General features: G+C 27.2%; 2 protein-coding genes across 4 annotated transcripts in view; one reads left to right on the top strand and one right to left on the bottom strand.

Annotated features, from left to right (window-relative positions):
• Window positions 1–159: 159 nt before the first annotated feature.
• LOC109609446 (E3 ubiquitin-protein ligase ariadne-1-like) lies at window positions 160–7,401 on the bottom strand. Of its 3 annotated transcripts, XM_049970705.1 has the most exons (8): window positions 7,292–7,401; window positions 6,697–6,905; window positions 6,458–6,619; window positions 4,382–4,447; window positions 3,985–4,200; window positions 3,564–3,931; window positions 1,582–1,998; window positions 160–1,504 (listed from the first exon to the last, which is right to left on the bottom strand). In XM_049970705.1, exons 2-8 carry the CDS (start codon window positions 6,898–6,900, stop codon window positions 1,417–1,419), a joined length of 1,521 nt encoding a protein of 506 aa, XP_049826662.1. In that variant the 5' UTR covers window positions 6,901–6,905; window positions 7,292–7,401; the 3' UTR covers window positions 160–1,416. The 3 variants fall into 3 exon arrangements, with proteins under 3 accessions (XP_049826662.1, XP_049826663.1, XP_049826661.1); XM_049970706.1 differs by lacking the exon at window positions 7,292–7,401 and having other exon boundaries at window positions 4,382–4,438; window positions 6,697–7,016; XM_049970704.1 differs by lacking the exon at window positions 7,292–7,401 and having other exon boundaries at window positions 6,697–7,015.
• Window positions 7,402–17,330: 9,929 nt separating this feature from the next.
• Window positions 17,331–20,497, top strand: part of LOC109609472 (synaptic vesicle glycoprotein 2B) — a 37,060-nt gene continuing 33,893 nt past the window's right edge. Inside the window, exon 1 of the mRNA XM_020026134.2 lies at window positions 17,331–17,472. The gene's annotated coding sequence lies outside the window, so the exon portion shown is untranslated. The remainder of the gene's footprint in view (window positions 17,473–20,497) is intronic.

Genomic DNA, 20,497 nt, shown 5'->3' with positions numbered 1-20,497 from the left:
GACCAGCCACGTTGTGCATTTACTTTAAGATATAATTTAAGTATAAATTATTTTGATTGCATTTAATTAGGGGTGCACACTTGCTAATTAATATTAATAGCAATGTGGTCATCACTGTATTTATTATAGGGACACGGATTTATTAAATAAAAGAACATCTACGTCATCTTTTTTATTAATATATCTATAGTAGTAATAAACTATAATTTAAGTGAATTATTTACAAAATAGCGAAAATAAAAGAACATATATTTACCGTTAAACCAAAATGATATTACAATTTTTCAGAAAAAGCCAGTTAATCGAATGCTGGAGACGTCAATCTTCCACATAACTGAAATGTAGTGAAACTTTTGATAAATCAAATAAATTAGTGTGCAGAAATTATTCTCAACAAACATTATTTCGATCTACAAGAATAATGATCAGTTAAATGCTGTTGCTGGACAGAAATAAGATTTGAAGAGCTGTATGCGCGAAAAATTAATTTTACAATATGCATGATGTTCCTAATATATCACACAGAAATAATTTAACAAAAAGGTGGGATGTATCACATAAGATTCATCTCACTCATGTTACACTTCGATGGGGCTATGAAGCTTTAGGTCACCGCCAAAAGCCGGCTTAAAATGTTTTTACACAGTTCTAGACTTAGATTTGGTTTGGTTATTTGAGAAAACGTCAATAATTTAAAATTTTATATTTATGTCAAAAATAATATTACAATATAGAATAGATATGTATTTTGTATAAAGAATATAAAACGGAGTTGTTATTAAATTGAAAATGGTCATGTCATGACAATAAAAGGTATAATAATGTGTATAAGTAAAAGAATATAAATATTGTATAGTGAGTATGCCAGAAGTTGGTTTCTGTTTTACAAACAATTTGTAACAATAAGAACATCATTCTTAATATATCCTATTTTTAAAACAACAATTTTTTTATAAATATGTGATAATTAAATAATTTAGGGTAACAATTTGTTAAATAGTATCACATTGCTGAAGAAATATATACTTTGAGTAAAACACATACTTGATATTTATACTATTTGATAGATAATGTTTACCATGATGCGTTCTACCAATTATTTATAGGCTAACTCTTCGAAATAATATTATGGGTGGGCCATTTTCAATGCAATGCATTTACAGAGGGTGTTTAAAAACTCTAAATTTCCGATTAATACAACTATCTAGAACTTTAAGTTCCATTTAGGACACCAAACTCATCAAGAATGCTCCATCGTGTACATTATCGATAGGATATTGTACGTAGACCGAAAAAAATAAAATAAATATTACACGTAAGTACGGATTTGAGAGTGAGATTCCGACTTGTAATGAGGTAACTAGGTATTTATCATATTCTATAAATACTAAACTGTTCTAGTTACAGAGTAGACAATTAAGCCCAAACATTGTAGTCCCACCATTCCTTCTCATATCCCTCATGTACGTGCTCCAAAAGCACCTTTCTTCTACCCTCACAATACCTACAAAACAAAACGTACAATTATAATTACCCATTTAATTACATCAAAAAATTAAACCAGAAATGTCCGGTAATTACCTGTATTTGTCCTGTACTTTTTGTTTAATATCCGCAAGATTTTCAGACGTAATATCCCTCTCCAAGTATTCAGACAGAGTCTCAGTAGCACTTTCTAAATCCTTTTGGTTCTCTTCGAAAATCACAGACTGGTTATTCTTCATCAAGTAGTAGGCAAACACGTACGTGTACATCAGTGTCTGCCTACACTGACACAATATATCGACTGCCCGTTTCAAGAACTGGACCTCGATCCAGCTCATGTTGTGCTGCTGCATCTCCTCCATTTTCTCCTTGACCGACGCGTACAACTTGTGTTCGAACTTTAACGACGCCATGTGATTCATGTAGCGGTTGCAATAGAAAAGATATCTTTGGAGCGCCGACCGCGATCTCTCCTGCGCATCGCGAGCTGCCTTCGCCTCATCCTCATCGTATCTGATACATAGAATACGTAAGTTAAGTCTGACAATTTACTCACGTAACTCTGTGGGCAAATATTCAAATATTACATATATAGCGGCGACAAGATATGAAGAAACGAATTTTTGGTGACCTTACTGCTTATCCATAAGCCTTTTAGTCAGTGTACCTTAGATGCGCATAGTTTGAGATACTTCTTGGTAAAATTGATCTGGTTCTTTACGATTCAGGTTGTGTGACATCAATGTCAACAACTGCGATGACTGATGATAATTGAACTAAATAATTAAAGTTGTTTTCTCAATTTTGATCTCATTGACAGCCTGAACTAACTGTTTCTGTTATTATGTGATCTAATAGATTGACCACAAATTGATACCAATATATGAATGCTCAAACTAACTGTTCAAGTCATATAATGATCTGCATTAGTATATTCATTAAATTATGATTCAAATCTTATTCAAGAATAACAATTTCATGTATCATGTATGGTATAAAGTGGCAACGGATATTAAGGTTGGTTATCTGGAGTCCACTCTACATCTCTAGGTTCTTGATGAAGGAAATTGTACAGTACAATCTCATCCTCTGAACTTGCTGTAGAATAGAGGACTGCACACATATCCAACAATTAGAAGCTCAATTTTTGGTCCAATATATCTGGACAACAACCAAAATCAACTACTACATAATCTGAACAGTGATTAATACTTTAAAATATGTGTAAAACATGAGAGTACTTATTGTGAAATATTGGACACATATCAGTCTTTTGCTTATTATAATTATTTAATCATTGAACGAAGTGAAACTGTAAGAAAAATTATAATTCAGCATTTCCAAGACCGTGATGATTGTTTCCATATCTATAGTTGTTCAAAGAGAACGAAATTTCTAGATCAGTTGTCTAAGTTGTCATTTAGTTGTCAATCAGATGTCAAAGTGACAGGGACCAAATCAGACCTCTGAAGATGCTAGCCTCTGTCAGGAAATAATCCCAACAAACAATTAGCCTGAACAACTATAGATATGTTACAAAAAAATATATTTTATATAATAAGAATTGAATTGATGTCAAGGCACAAAATTATGCTTGAACAACTAGAAAAGCTGGGTTGTGAGACCTTACAACTTCCCTCAAGGTATCTTGACTTAAATCCTAGCATGAGATATACTAAAAACTTTCAAATCTTCAACCTCGCCCTAATATCCTTGCAAACCTTGGATATGCTCCAAGAAGAATTAAAGACTCTCATAGAACGTAAGTAGAGGAGGTGTTAAGTCATTGATACCGATGAAGGGCATATAATGTACTAAATTTTATGTAATCGTATATATTTTTACTAAATAAATTATTATTTTTTCAAAGGAATTTCTGGTTAAAAAATTCCAAAAGAAATGCGACTTGTACATACTTTTTTCAATGAATGAACATGAGTTTATTTCTCACTTCTATACACAGGAATATTTGCCCACAAGTACATCTTTTCTTTGACCATGGTGTTACACTCTACGTCTACTGGGATAGCTTCAAAAAACAACAAAACATCACACCAACAAGCGACATGGACCATTACCTGTTGCAGTTGTACCACGAGCTGCCGTGCGGCTCCCAGGGTCCCAGACACACCCAGCAAAAGTCGGCCTTGCAGTTCTGGTTCTTGCACACCATGTGATTGCAGCCGCCGTCCTTCTCAATCGTCACGTTGCACCGTGGACACTCTTTGGTGTTGGCCGCTATCCAGTTACTGGTCTCCGAATCGTCGTCGCACTTCTTGATCCACATCTTGAGCAGATGACACTTGACCGGATCGTGCCAGTTCTCGCCGCAGGCGAAGCAGAACGTGTGATTGCACTTGCAGGTGACGCGGTGCGGCTCGACGTATTGCACCTTGATGGCCATGCTGCAGTCCGGCGACGGGCACCATCTCAGCAGACGGTTGCACTGCAACACAACCGATAGGAAACGCCGAAAAACAAAACTGAGCAACAAATTACCTCGACGAAGCTGTTGGTGATTAAGTGCTGGTACTTCAGTCGGACCTTGGAGTCGCGGACTAGTCTCATGACACTCGCATCGTCTACCAATATGTTACAACCGTGAGCTGCGCAAGCGATAGTTTGTCCCATTCCCTCCTCCATTATTTTCGTAGTTAGATATTCACCCCAGCAATGAGTACAGAACCTGTGGCCGCACTCCAACCCAGTCATATGCTATCGTTTAAATTAATATATTATTTTCACAAGTCATTGTACAACAAACAATAATTAATTAACATCGAAGCAGCAATTTCAATACCACTTTAATTAAATGTAGTGGATCAATTTAATACAAGACAATGCAATTTTATGCATCACATTAGAATTTTGAACGTAATATGAAAATTGCACTCACCGAATATGGCAACACCATAAAACAGATCTCGCATTCCTCTGTGGCATTGTTTGACTTCTTCTCAATCTGCAAAATGCACTTGAATGAACTTATGGATGGGACTCATTGTAGTAATAAATATTAAGACGTTTATTAATCTAATTTGTTTGATCTAAAGGAAATATAACAATAGAGCGACCAGAAAGTAATGTCGTTTCTGTGTATGTCGATATGTGATTGTTATGAAGAGCCAAAGTCATTTAAAGGTTTTTGTCACTTGTTCACTTCTAAATAAATGCCTGAGATGGTTTTCAAAGTTCAGGTCCGGTAATTTTGAACTCTCTGACTCCTATCAGATCAGGAAGACCAGTGACATTAGGCAACGACATGCTAAGGGCAGAAGTGGAAGCAAATCCATGTCAAACAATTGAACAACTGTTAAACACCCTTAACCAACCGTAGTCGGCCATCCAGGGGAATTTACATGTTATAAAAATGAGCAGAGCAGGTGTTTGGGTCCCGTATAATCAATTCGAAGAGAACAAAGCCATCTCATACAACATATTGCTTCAACGGCGCCATACAAAACCGTTGCATGATCGTTTGATCATTGGATATAAAAAGAGGGTCCTATATGACAATCCAAACCCAAAATGAATCATCACGTACTAGTTTACATCTCAAAAAGGCGTTTCTGTCAGTTTGGTGGAGGTATTGCCTCACCCACCATCCTCACCCGATATTTCACCTTCGGGTTTCCATTTATTCAAACGTCCATAACATTTTCTTTGTGGCAAAATTTAGATGATGTCCAAAATACCATCTCGTGATGTTTTACTCAAAAACCAATTGATTTTTATCAGTCCTGGATTGAAAACTTGCATTTTAGATGGCAAAAGGTTGTTGATTACGTGGGTGATTATATTATTGATTAAAAAAGAAAACTAAAAATTTATTCGTTTGAATTTAATGTATAAAAGCGACATTACTTTATGTTCTTAACATTAAGAAGCACAAAAACAAACTCTCTCTGATTGTGGTACATCATTAAACCATGAACATTTCAAATTGTACTATGAAAATCAGCCCATTCGTTCCATGTTGAATGAAAAGTACTACGAATAGTTGCTGAAGATAAGTGTAATAACTGAAATTGAACTCTCGATTTTTTCTCACTGAATTACTATTCTTAAGCAATTTATGTAAGTATTTTTAAGAATATGTAATATATAAGAAACAACACAGGCACAAGACAGCTATGCAATATGTAAGTAACTGAAGATATAAAAATGAACTGCTTATTTCAAATTTACGACAATTTCATATTAATTCTGATTTATTTATAAAAATATTTATTCCCCAAGTTATTAGATTATTCTCAAAAAATAAAAAAATCATACCATGTATTTATTTATGTTTAAATGACATCATCTTATTATCATTTTATGTAATATTGTTTACTTAATATTGTATGTAAAGATGCAGAACCCCCTAAGTTATTTGTAAATCACTTTGAAATATTTAAAAAAGACCTGTAGCAGACATTATATAAATTATGTGACATATTATTCAGAGGCTGAAGAAGGGTTATAAGTAAAGTGCATGACCCCATTATTAAATTACTATTTTCAAATAAATTTAAGTGCTTGATGTAAGATTAAAGATAAACAATAAATCATAATAAAAACCATCAAATAATTATTGTAATTAACACAGTGAGAACATCAGATTGATTTTAGAAAGCTTTAGGCAGAAACAGTTCATCTATTTTCCAAGGAGTTAGTCACAATTAAATTTGTTAAACAACCATAAAACAAATCAATTTAGTCCCATCAAATGCAAACCAAACCCACAAGAGTCATTTCAGGGTCACTGACAAACACAATTAAAACTTAACATTTTAAAAACTGCAACTGCCTTAAATATGTTTCAATTATTGGTGTTTTATGATGTGTATCAAGTTATTTTTCTGCTTGTTAATACAAGTGAAATGAAAATTAGCACCTGCCTTATCACAAGTTCATAAAGAGTAAATAATTGGATGAATCATTGTCAACAATGATCAAAAATTAAACAGAACAACCAGGAAAAACTGACCTTAGTTTTATTGCTAATAGCTAACTGTTTGAAGGGATTAACTACTCGAGCCTCAGAGAAAAGTTGATCTTGGTCCTGATCCGGATCATAGAACCTCTCCATCAGTTTTTCCTTGTCCCAGCGGAAGTAATTCAACAGTATCCTAGTGGTGGTGGTCGGAATCTGTTGGAAAACAGCGAATTTAGTTAATAATTCAAGTGGTTCCTTTGTTGTGGCTCGAACAGTCAACAAGAACTTGCCTCAACTACGGAGTTCACGTCTTTAATGGAATCGACCATGTGTTGGACTATTTCTTCGGTGCTGAATACTTCGTACGGATAATCATCGGAGTCTGTTTGTTTATCTCTGTGAGTGACTTCGACTTCCATGGCAAAATCGACGTCGTCGCCACTCGATTCGTTGCCTGAATCCACATCGTCGTACGTTTCTTCCTCAGAGTCCATTGTTTCTAAATTAATACCTCGTTTTAATTAAGTATTAACTTCGAGATTGGTATTTAAATATAGACTGTGAAGAACAAAACAGTACATAAATACTGAGCTACACAGAGCGCTGGTACATGTTATACTACCAACTGAGACTTTGACGTATCCTCTGTCAAATCAGAAACTCGACGGGCTGTGCAGATGTGAGACTGTATTGGGAAATTCCCGTGCGCCTCCGGCTCGCACATCCAATTGCCCGCGCTATTTGAACTCGAGGCGCTTGTAAATACAACAACCGACAGACACTGATTATAACCTATTTCTCTGTCAAAGTTGTGTAAATGCAATTTACGGGTTTATTTGAACGAAATTCATTATAAACTAAAGGTTAATAATATGTGCAACTTACCTTGATTGATACAAAAAAAATTTTTGGTTAATTTGCTCTGTATTAAACTATTTATGACTTAATTTGTGTTCACGAAAAAATTTTTGACATTTGTGGTTAATACGTTTTCGACTTACCCCTAAGAAGATAGTTATTTTGTTTCCAAGGTTTCAATAAACAATGACAATCGATAGATGTTTATATACAGGGTGATTCATCTTATTGGTCATTTAATTTCCAAGGATTCAATAAACAATGACAATAGACATGCGTTTATATACAGGGTGATCCGCCTAGCTTATTCATTAGTTGGTTATAGTTTCAATAAATGACAATCTATGTATGTGTATTTTTATACAGGGTGCTTCACCTTATTCGTTATTTAGTTTCCAAGATTTCAATAAACAATGACAATTGATGTCCATTTATATACAGGGTGATCCGCCTAACTTATTCATTAGTTGTTTATAGTTTCAATGAATGACAATCTATGTATGTGTATTTTTATACAGGGTGCTTCACCTTATTCGTTATTTAGTTTCCAAGGTTTCAATAAACAATGACAATTGATATGCATCTATATACAGGGTGATTCACCTATTCATTAGATGTTTATAAACAATGGAAAACATTTTTGGAAATCCAAAGTTGAATCCTTGATTCAAGTGGAGGGTAAAATGGATCGTTTTCAGTATAGGGACAAGCAAATAAGAATTTCTTCAAACCATACAGGAACAGTGGCAACAAATTCCTGTTGACATATTGCATACTGTCAATCACCTGTCAATATAATTATCGTTGATTATGGACCAATTTTATAGTAAATTAGATTAGATTAAAAAGTAATAGATATATAATTATAATTAGAAATTAATTTATTTTTAATCAAATGTTACTGTATTCAGTGATTTAAAACACAGTTTTAAAAATTAATCTAACAAGAAAATATTTAAAATATTTGAATTAAAATTATGAAATTATTGTGATATATTTCTGTAGAGCTAAGAACCTACCTTGTGACAGTATGTACAATACAATACAATAAATAGGATACTAATCACTACACTAATTAACAGCATACTAAGTCGAACCGCACCACCGTATTTATTTAAGGGTGAGGCAAACGTGATCCACCACCTGATTTAATACCGGTCGACACACGTTTCGATAAACGACTGAATTGATTCACATTTTCAATCAGCATTTTCAATGAAATGCAATTTTTCCATTGAAATGTCAGATTTTATATTAATTAAACTGATGTTAAAAAAATAATTAATGATTACAACTAATATGTATTGTGAAAGTTTAATAAAAATAATGTGGTTCTAATAGACAAATTTTAAATAAAATATATTTGAATCCGAAATTGAATGAGTGTAAAAAATACAACAATTTGAAAATAAAGTAAAATACGATAGTATTTAAAAATTTGTTCTGTATTTATAATTTCTTAATAAAACAATCCATCTTTATTTATTTATTTAACTATTGGAATTAACAAAATATACAAGTGTATACAAGTAAATTAACATTTGTTTTGTGTTTTTTTTTTTTAAATCAAGTAATAAATATAGTTTAATGTAAATAAAAATTTGTTTTAATTATAATTTTATAACAAAAATTAATTTAATTTCTTTCAGTGTAAAGATATTAAATTCATGGTTTTAATCTAAAATGCTTAAAATTAATTTTTTAATTTAATTATCTTATAAAAAAAGTTTTAAATAATTGAGTTACAATATTTATGTATTTATACATTTTTTTCATATTCATACAATTTTCAGAAGTATCATTAAACTTAAATTATTTTATTAACTTAGTTAATTTTTATAAATAATTTGTATAAATATGAAGAAAATAAACCAATCATAAAAATTCTAATTCAATAATTGTAGAACTGTTTTTAATAAAATAATTAAGTTTTGATAAATCAACATATAATCTATAGTTAATATATAATACAATATTTTGATTTAACAACAATTTAAAGATCAAAAATTTGAAAATATGTTAGTATATAATAAAATATTAGAAATAATGAAATAAAGCGGATTAACTTATATGTTTGCTTTTCCTTTTCATTATATACAAAATTTGGTAGTAACAAAAATAAATAATAGGCAAATGGGGAAATATCTAAACTATATAGTGGACGAGGTGGAACTTAATTTAACAATTTGCTTATGTGGTCTGTAGAATACTCTTTTTATTAATTAAAGAAGCTTGTCTTAAGGAAGTTTTTGATGAATTTGATCAACTTGTGTTGCATTAGACTGAATTAAATGGCAATTAAATGTAATACGAAAATCTAAATATGGTTGTGCACCTTTATATAAATAATAATTGTGTTTCTTACGTTATTTTATTGTTGTTTTTGAGAATTTCAATTTATTACTGCGTGTAATGAATAAATTGGTCACAAAGTTGTATAGATCACAAATTTTATAGTATTTTGATATCATCCAGAATTACCAACCTAAAGACTAAGTTTGTTCATATTCTTATGCAGAATACATATACGAAATAACATAACCTAAAAAATAAAAATGTTGGCTGCACTGGCGAAGCGTTTGCACGGGTAACAAATTACTGCCAATAAATTGTGTATGTATATCATGGTTATTAGATTTAATAATCTTTATTCCATAAAATAAGCGATAACATAAATGTAACAACGTCTCAAGTAACCAATTAAGTATATTTAAATTCGACGGCGTGCCCACTAGTGATTCCTTATATCCAGATATACTACAAGATATTAGTTTATTAGTTATATTTGATTGTAAATTAATCCTGAAACTTGCGTGAGTATTTAATTTTAATTCTTACAAGAGCGCTACGTGAATTTACAGAATACGTCTGAAAATTCCGTTATGATTGGCATGTGACTGACAGATGGCGATACAAGTATGAAGTTGTGTTTTAAAATTTAAAATTCTGGTTTTATCGTTGTTTTATTTTTTTATTGTATTTTTACAATGGTTAAACTTAACTTATAATTATTTATTTTGTTTTGTTTTGCTTGTCGGTTGAAACAACCTATAAAAAATCATGAGTACATTATATGTTGTAATTTTACAATAATTAATTTAACTTATATTAATTTATAAAATAATATTTAAATTATTGACTTAATAATTATTTATTATAGTACTGATATAGTGTTGAAACATTTAATTTGATTAATAGATGAAGAAACATAACATAGTTTTATTTAAAATATACGCATATAAGTATTAATTATGTAAAATATTCTAGTATGAAAACAAAAGCGATGTAATAAAAATATTAACCTTAAACATGAATAGGAGTGGCAAAATAGCGCTATTAATTTGAATAAATTCTTAGACCTATCCAGACTTTAATTCAATTCTTGTGACACGCAATTCTAAAAATATAACTGTGTTTTTGGTATATCTGAAAATTGTGTAAAATCATATATTTTATCATGATCTGTTTTTCGAACGGTAGCAGAAACTTAATACTTGTATAAATAATGTTAAAGCTAAAGCAATCCAACATAATATTAAAATAACAAACTAACCAAATACGACCGAGATTGTCCTTCTAGACTGATAAAATGATATTTACCATAATAATCATGTATGACATATATGACGTATGAGATCCTCAATTTATGGCTTTTGTTGTTGATTTTTTCTGAAACAATGAATTTTATTTAAATAAAATATGTATTAGTAATTAAAAAAACAAATTGAGAGCAAAGTAAACTGACGTTTCACTTTCACTATACAAATTTGGTATATTAAAGAATATTTTGGTACTTGTTTATCATAATTCAGTGCTTAATTTATTCTGGAGATAAAAGATAACTTTAATATTGGTTTTGGAAAAATAAATTTACCTTCTTAAGGTATTCAATTATTAAAGAGGCAGTGGCAAAATAAATAATTGTCACATTGAGACATATCCGACCCAAACAAATTAAATTTACTTTTGTCACTCCAAAGGACAGTGTTCACCGTCTTGAGTGAGAGAATTTATACAAAATCTTCGAAACAGAATAATATTTAATGTTTTTCCCACATCTCATTGCGTTGGGCCACTTTCACAAAGTTCAACAACTCTTTTCCTAAATTGAAGTGAAAAGTAAATGTGTTTAGGCATTACTACGTTGAAACGACTGAAAATGTTAAGGATTTAAGTACAACTGACCGCAAATATATTATATTCCATACTTTCAGTCATAAAACGTAAAACGATAAAGACCTAACAAAAAACAATGAGTGGCAATAACTAGCGAATTTGTTTAACACCATTACAACAGATTCCAAAGAATAAAAATTCAATTTTTAAAAATATCTCATATTTTCTTCCACTGTATGTAAAATTGCACAGTCCATTAAAGAGACATCAAAGTTTCAGCAGATTTACCAGCTTCAACCCAGCGAGAATTGATATAATCAACCCAAAGTGCCACATTTAACAATACAATCAATAAAAGAGAAGAAAATTGCCACTTGTGAAACCCCTATTATCATTATTCTCACAGTTTATGTGGATCAATTTGTCCACTTTTTAATGATTCATTGCTTAAAACCTCTCTATAATGCCACATTCATCGCAGTTTAATGACTGGCCTATTTCCAAACATGTTCCACGAGGATTTAGCACGAGATACTGCTTAATTTCTTTGATGGTACAGGTTACAGGACGACCTTGATGTTGTTCATCTTCAATGCGTTCATTGCCACTTTTAAGCCGACGAAACCAAAATGAGACGACTCCATCATTTACAACATTTTCTCCAAATGCACTGTAAATGTTTCTGTTGCTTTTAACTGATTTTTGTTCCTGCGAAGTAAATCTGCAAGCAATATACCGTTTGATTGCACCATTTCTTAATCAAAAACGTTAAAATGTCCATTAAATTAAATAAATCAAGAACCACAGAGGTAAATCACACAGAAACAACAATAATATTAAGTATTAACTTCCACAATAAGACTGTTTCTAGTGCAATATATTTATAACAGTTAACATCCCTAAAATCTACCAGAAGTTACGTTGCTGCAAGTGTTCAGAAATAAATGTGGACGTTTAACCTTTAAATTCGTTTAATCCATTTGCCTGTGATTGTAACTATGTAATTTTTATAATAAACAAACGTCTAGGCTTAGAAAAATGTTTATACTAAACGTACTTCAACGTTTAAAATAACTGGTGTTACATTAAATCGTGTAAAGTTACAAAATTGAAAGAACAAATAGTGAATTCACCAAGGAAAAGTTTATCAGATTATTTAAAAGTAAATTAAATATTTGTATTGTATTTTAACAGTCGAAAATTGCGTCTTAATAAATACAATTACCGTATCAAATTGATAAATAAACGACTTTTATTCCTTGTCTTTTAATTTGCATTTATTGCAGCGAATAATGTACGTATCGCATAATTTTTCTTTAATTACTTTATAAATTATTCAAAAACGGCGCTAATTATTTGCGAATTTAACGAAGCAGTAAAACACTGGCAGCGATCCTCAGAGACGGCGTGTCGAAAAGTGCATTTCTGTTTCGTCGCCCATTGCCGGACCGAACGAATTTGTTGATTGTTGGGCGTAGCTGCGTTTCAATTATGTAATCAACTATTAAATGTGCCGAAGTAAGAAATGAAATTCCTAATTAATATTTACAGGACTGGACTCGACACTGATAACTCAACAAATTACTCTATTCCGAGGTCGAAACGAGTATTTTGGCTTATCAATTTTTTTTTCGTATTTCTGGGTCGAGGCTACGTAATTAGTTTTTGGATGGGTTGAAACAAATTTTAGATCGCCACAGACATAATAAAAACATTTATTTTTGTCATTCGTTTCGATTATTAATTTTATTTATATTTAAAATAATATTTTTTATGGGGCTAATTTTCCGTCTATTACATTAAATTACTTAATACACGTAAACGACGGACATGAATCATTATTAAAAAATACACATTGTAAAAATGCATCATAACTGCAATTCCTTGACAAACATTTGAAGCAAACACCGCATAAACAATTTTCGGCAAAACTACAAGCAACAATGATAAAATACAATTAAATTATTCGCTTTTGTTAATTAGAAAAAAAGTATATTTGTCATAGAAGTTTTAATTTGTGAATGATTAGCAGGTCTAGACGTTTATAATCGCAATATAAAAATTGACGATACGTTTGTTTGATGCCATATTATGTGTAGTTATTGTTGGTGTTAAATAATTTATAAATATTTTTCTTATTTTTCTATAAGTAACACACTGTTGTTATCTATAAATTCAATCAGTCTATTATAAGTAAGTATATTTTGTTTTATTCTTTGAGTTTTTAACAGGACGTAAATTTTATTTTAAGTGAATTAAAATTTATATTTAAAAATAATATATGTTAATAATTTGTTAAAAGTGTTAATTATTTAATTTTCATTAAAAATTATTGATAAAATATAATATATAAAATTAAATATGATAAAAAACAAACATATAAATTTTTCTTCATTCATTTTTCATATAAAAAATCTTTTTATAACCTATATATATATATATATATATATATATATATATAGGTAGGTATATATATATATATATATATATATAAGACTGAGCTTAAATTTCATGTTTTAATATTTAACTATTATATAATAAGGTGTTATGGATATTTTTAAACAGCAAACTTTAGTTTATTTAAAAATTATTTGAATTAAAATTTATATTTAAAAATAATATATGTTAATAATTTGTTAAAAGTGTTAATTATTTAATTTTCATTAAAAATTATTGATAAAATATAAAATATAAAATTAAATATGATAAAAAACAAACATATAAATTTTTCTTCATTCATTTTTCATATAAAAAATCTTTTTATAACCTATATATATATATATATATATATATATATGAGGATCTCGTACAATATTATTAACTGAATAACTTTTTAATCTTATTTAATATTATTGTGAATGAATATCTAACTATTACTAACTTACTTCTTGTAAAACAATTCATCGAATTAAAGTTCTTGTACAAATGTTAAATGTGTTAAAAATAAATAACAAATTTTTTTTTATTTTTATATAATACATATAATTATTTTACAATTCCATAAAAACAAATATATAATTTTTTTCCATTCCATTTTTCATTTTAAAAATTTTATTTTACATTAGTATAGTCAATTTAAAAACATATCATTTCAAAAATTGAGACGAATCTTCTACAATATTATTAATTCTGTAAATTTAACTTTTTATAAATTCTCGTATTTGAATTAATAAACAATACAAGAATTCTTTATTTTGATTTTGAGGGTTTTTAATATTTATTTCCCCTTTTATTCTTATTTATTATTAATTTTAATAATTTTTAATTAATTTAATACTATTAGTTCTTGTGGAACTTTTAATGACATATGTTAAATGTTAATAAAAAATAAGCAATAAAATTTTTACTCATTTCTCGTATATGTACTAATAAATAAAAATTATATATATATATATTTTGTAATTTGTTTTAACGTTTTTTAACATTCTTATTTTGATTTTAGTATTAAAAGAATGTTTTCTATATTATTTTTTGTTTCATTTTAAAATTCATTTTTTGTTTTTATTAGTAGCCAATTAAAAAACATTTTATTTCAGAAGTAAAGATGAATCTTCTACTATATTTTTAATTTTATTATTTTTCAATTTTATATAATATCAATTTTAATGAATTTCTAACTAATTTGATATTCTTAGTTCTTGTTGAACTTACTAAATTATTATACATATATTAAATGTTAATAAGAATAAAGAATAATTTTTTTACAAATTTCTCGTATATAGATTAATAAATAAAAAACATACATTTTATAAAATTCTTCTCGAGTTTAGTTTCTTGTTTTTATTAATAGTCAATAAAAACATTTTATTTCAGAAATAAAGGTGAATTTTTTAAAATATTTATAATTTTAGTAAATTTATGACTAATTTGACATTCATAGTTCTTGTTAAACTTAATAAAATTGTAAAAAAATGTTTTCTATTATTTCTTTGCTTACTATTCATTTTCATTTTAAAATTCATTTTTTGTTTTATTTGTAGTAAATTAAAACAAATATATTTCAGATATAAGCGTGAATCTACTACAATATTTTTAATTTTATAATTTTACAATTTTATAATATTTATTTTAATAATAACTAATTTGATATTCTTAGTTATTGTTAAACTTGCATTCTTATACATATGTTAAATGTTAATAAGATACATTTTTTATATATTTTTCGTATTTTATTAATAAATAAACATGTTATAAAATTACCATATTTTTCATTTTGGATGTGATTCCCTATTTCCCCTTTTGTACTTATTTTGATGTTGATATAAAAAATGTTCAAAAATTTCTATATTATTATTTTGTTTAGCATTATTTTTTCATTTTAAACATTCCTTTCTGTTTATTTTAGTAGTCAATTAAAAATATATTATATCAGAAATAAGATTGTATCTCCTACCTTATTTTTAATTTAATAAATTTTTAACTTTATTTAATAATTTTTAATGTTATGTGATGTTACAGTCTGAATGAATTAACAAATAAAAATAAACACTGTAAAATTCTTTGTTTTTTTTATGGATTTTTAACAAAAGTACGGCCTATTTCTCCTTTCATATTTATTTCGATATTGATATAAAACAATGTTTAAAATTTGTTTTGTCAACATCAATATTTTACTATATTCTTGTTTCTGTTTTAAATTAAAAACTTATCTGCTTGTATTAGTATAGTCAATTAAAAACCATTATTTCGGAATTAAGAGATTATATATATATATATATATATATATATATATATATATATATATATATATATATAATTTTTAATTATATAAATTAATAAATAAAAACATAAATTTTATAAAGTTCTTTTTCCATTTCTACATTCAATCTAACTTTGATGTTGTTATAACAAATAACAATCCTTTTAAGTTTAAACTAGTATAATTAATTATAAAACATATTATTTCAGAAATAAAATTGGATCTCCTAAAATATCTTTAATTTTATAATTTTTCAGTTTTGTATAATGTTAATTTTGACAAATTTATAACTTATTTTTAGTTTTCGTACATATATAAATATTAATAAAAATTAAGACGTTACAATAAAATTTGTACTAATCTCTACTGGAGGGATTAATTTTTAATTCTTAATTAATGTTGGATGTATAAAAAACTCCATATTATTTTTTGTTTAATATTTTTTAAAAATCCCTCTTTTATTATAGTCGAATATCGTACAGCATGTTTAATTTTATAATTATTTAATTTTATTTAATATTAATTTTTTCTTAAGTGAGTAATATACGTATGGTCTGAATAATATACATATGTAATGATATTATCCGAAATTCTAAAATTTTATTTTGCATATATAAATTTATAATAAATATTCAAATTTTCTAATCTTTTTTAATATTATTTTTTTTTTTTTGGAAATTTTTCGTTTGCACAATAAATTTATAATAAATATTCAAATTTTCTAATTTTTTTTAAAAATTTTTTTGGAATTTTTTTATTTTTCATTATCTTACGTGAAAGTACAATAAATAATCAAAAATTCTAGTAAAAAGAAAACAATGTTTAATTTACGTTTTATAATTTATTTACTTTTTATACTCATTTCAAATAAGAAAGATAAATAAAGCCATTTCAATTATCTAATTTAAAATCTTGTGTAATATTTAAGCAACTCGTTGGGAAATTTTGTCTGGACGTTCGCACCAAAGAATTGAAGAATTGAATTGCAAAAATTTTTAAAAATCCATCTTCACGACAACATGATTCACCGTGCCAATCGAAAACCGCGGTTGCCCAACATTGCCTCAGCACACGAGTTTCCTCGTAAAACGGTCCCCCGATTAATCACCACCCCGATTAATGACCGGAGTGTTCCACGACCGGACCATCCGGGTCCGCGGGTGCGTTTTAATTGCACGAATTTCGCGCCGGTCCTGTCACATTAAATAAAGTAGTTTGTGGCGTTTAAAGCGCGCATCACATGTATTTACTTTTTGATCAACATTAGTTAACAAAGAGATCGCCGGGACTAGTATATAAACTTTTCGCCATGTTTTCATAAATCAGTTTCACTGCGGAGGCCTTTCGCCCTGCAGTCCCCTTGCGAACGCCGCGACACTTCTGACTACTCCAAGTAAGTCCCAATTTTTTTTTTTTTCTTCATTGCTTCGTGCTGTTGACGTGATTGTTTCTGATTTATTTATTTGTTTTTTTCCTTTTGGGGGGTGAGCCGTTCATCGATCGGTTATGAAACGGGAGAAACTGCCTTTCGCGTTATCGAGTCGTTGCTAATGAATTTTTTCATTAACGCCGGCTTATTAATTGAAAAAAATTAATTAGTACCTTTTAAAAAGTTATTGCGAATATGTGCCACAAGTGTGCGTTTTATATATTTATTTATTTTTTATTAGCGACGTGTTTTGCAAGTTAATATTTATATTTGCTGCCGTGTGTGAGCTAAATAAGTTGTGTTCTTTTTGACGTGCGTCATTTAATTAAATGCAAGGCAGTTTTAATACATTTAATTCTAGTAAAATTCCTTGCAAATATGTAAATATGTTTCTAAAAATAATATTTTTTACAATATTGACTTAGTTTTATTGATTTTTATAATGGGGGGCTGAAAGGGACACTTTTATTTCACATTTATTATTCTGTTATTACTGATTATTTCAATAAATTTTTAAAAATATATTTCTTAATAACAATGATTTAATTTTAATAATTTTTATAATGGGGGGTTGAATAGGTTACTTATATTTCACATTTAATATTCTGTTTTGCTCATTATTTCAATAAATTATTTGAAAACACTTATGTAGAATTTTTCATTTTTATTGTTTAAATTTTAATTGCTTAAAAAATGGTTAAATTATAAAAATTATGAAACAAATTTATTATATTTAATTCTAGTAAATTTCCTTGAAAGTGTATAAATTTATTAAAGCTTCTAAAAATATATTTTTAATAATAAAGAGTTTGTTTTAATGGTTTTTATAATGGGGGGCTGTAGGGGTCACTTATATTTCACATTTAATATTCTGTTTTTGCTGATTATTTCAATAAATTATTTGAAAACACTTATGTAGAATTTTTTTTCATTTTTATTGTTTAAATTTTAATTGTTTAAAAAATGGTTAAATTATACAAATTATTAAACAAATTTATTATATTTAATTCTAGTAAGATTCCTTATAAGCGTATGAATTTATAAAAGTGTCTAAAAATATATTTTTAATAATAATGAGTTAGTTTTAATGGTTTTTATAATGGGGGGCTGTAGGGGTCACTTATATTTCACATTTAATAATCTGTTTTTGCTGATTATTTCACTAAATTATTTGAAAATACTTACGTGTAATTTTTTCATTTTTATTGTCTAAATTTTAATTGTTTAAAAAATGGTTAAATTATAAAAAATATGAAAAATTTATTATATTTAATTCTAGTAAAATTCCTCGTAAGTATATGAATTTATTAAAGTTTCTAAAAATATATTTATAATAATAATGAGTTAGTTTTAATGGTTTTTATAATGGGGCTGAAGGGGGCATTTATATATTCACATATAATTTTAGTTTTTGCTTTTATTTTAATAAATTTTTTAAAAACTATAATGTAGATATTTTTCATTTTTATTTTTTAAATTCTAATTGTTTAAAATAATGATTAAAATATAAAAATTATTAAACAAATTTGTTATATTTAATTCTAACAAAATTCCGTGTAAGAGTATAAAAATTTATTAAAACTCTAAAAATATATTTTTAATGGTTTTTGTAAGGGGGTATTTTTATTTCATATTTAATATTCTATTTTTGCTGATTCTTTCAATAAAATATTAAAAACAGTATAATAGAATTTTTTATAATTTTATTTTCTAAATTATGTTTCTTTATAAAAGTTACAAAACAAATTTGTGAATTTATTAAAGTTTCTCAAAATATATAATTTTAATAATAAATGGTTTTTATAATGGGGGGTCGAAGAGGACATTTATATTTCATATTTAATATTCTATTTTTTCTAATCTTTTCAATAATAAAATAATAAAAAGCACTAAATTTTAATTTTTTAAATTTTATTTTCTAAATTATATTTGTTAAAATGATGTTTATAAAAAAATTAATAAACAAATTTGTTATATTTAAGTTGAGTGAATTTATTAAAGTTTCTAAAAGTATATTTTTTAATAATAAATAGTTAAATTTAATATTTTTTGTTGAATGTTGAATGTTAAATGTTGACTTCTATTTCAAATATATTATTCTGTTTTTCTTGATTATTTCAATAAATTATTCAAAAAAAAACTAATAGAATATTTTATTTTATCTTTTAAATCATAATTTTTAAAAATAATGGTTCCAATATAATAAAATCTTAAAAATAATATTTTTTATATTCTTGAGTTAATTTTAATGATTTTTATAAGGGGAGTGTGGAGATCATTAATACCTTTAATTCATAAAAATTAGTATAAAATATAATTTTTATAAATATTAATATAATTTAAATATTTAATTGATTAATTTAATAACTACTTATTTATTGAATCTTATATATTACACAAGAAAAATTGTTAAGTAGTGGTTTTTCTTGATTTACAACAATTAATTCAATGGAATTTTTCAACCATAAACCTAAAATGTGTTAATTGTTCTTATATTGAAGTAATGGAATATTGAAACTAAACTAGATATTTCTCGTTATATAATTATGTAAATGCTACTGTGAATTTGTGTCATTGATTAGAATCAATTGAAATAGAATAACTTCTTCGTAAAATATAATTAATAAATAATAATATTCCCGCTTAAAGTATGAATCATACATTAGTATATCAGTTAAATTGATCAATTGCTTTTTTAAAATTTATTGTTCAGATGATTAGATTTTGTAAAATAGACAAAGTTTACTATAAACAATTTAATAGAGGTCTTCATCGAAGTGGCCATAGTGCTAAGACATAGCCCGTTGATGTTTGCATCAACCTAATGAGCTTTGTAATAGTCTTAACAAGTTTGATCTGGTTTTAATGAAACATGAGATCATAAGAATTTTACAATTTAATTGTTTGGTACTTGGACCAAACCCTTTTGTTTATCAACTCAATTGGTCTGCATTGACAAGAATAGCAAATTGATCCTATAATATTAGAC

This window comes from Aethina tumida, chromosome 1, assembly GCF_024364675.1.
Source record: "Aethina tumida isolate Nest 87 chromosome 1, icAetTumi1.1, whole genome shotgun sequence".
NCBI classification, from domain to species: domain Eukaryota; kingdom Metazoa; phylum Arthropoda; class Insecta; order Coleoptera; family Nitidulidae; genus Aethina; species Aethina tumida.
This window is presented reverse-complemented; position numbering and strand designations above follow the sequence as displayed.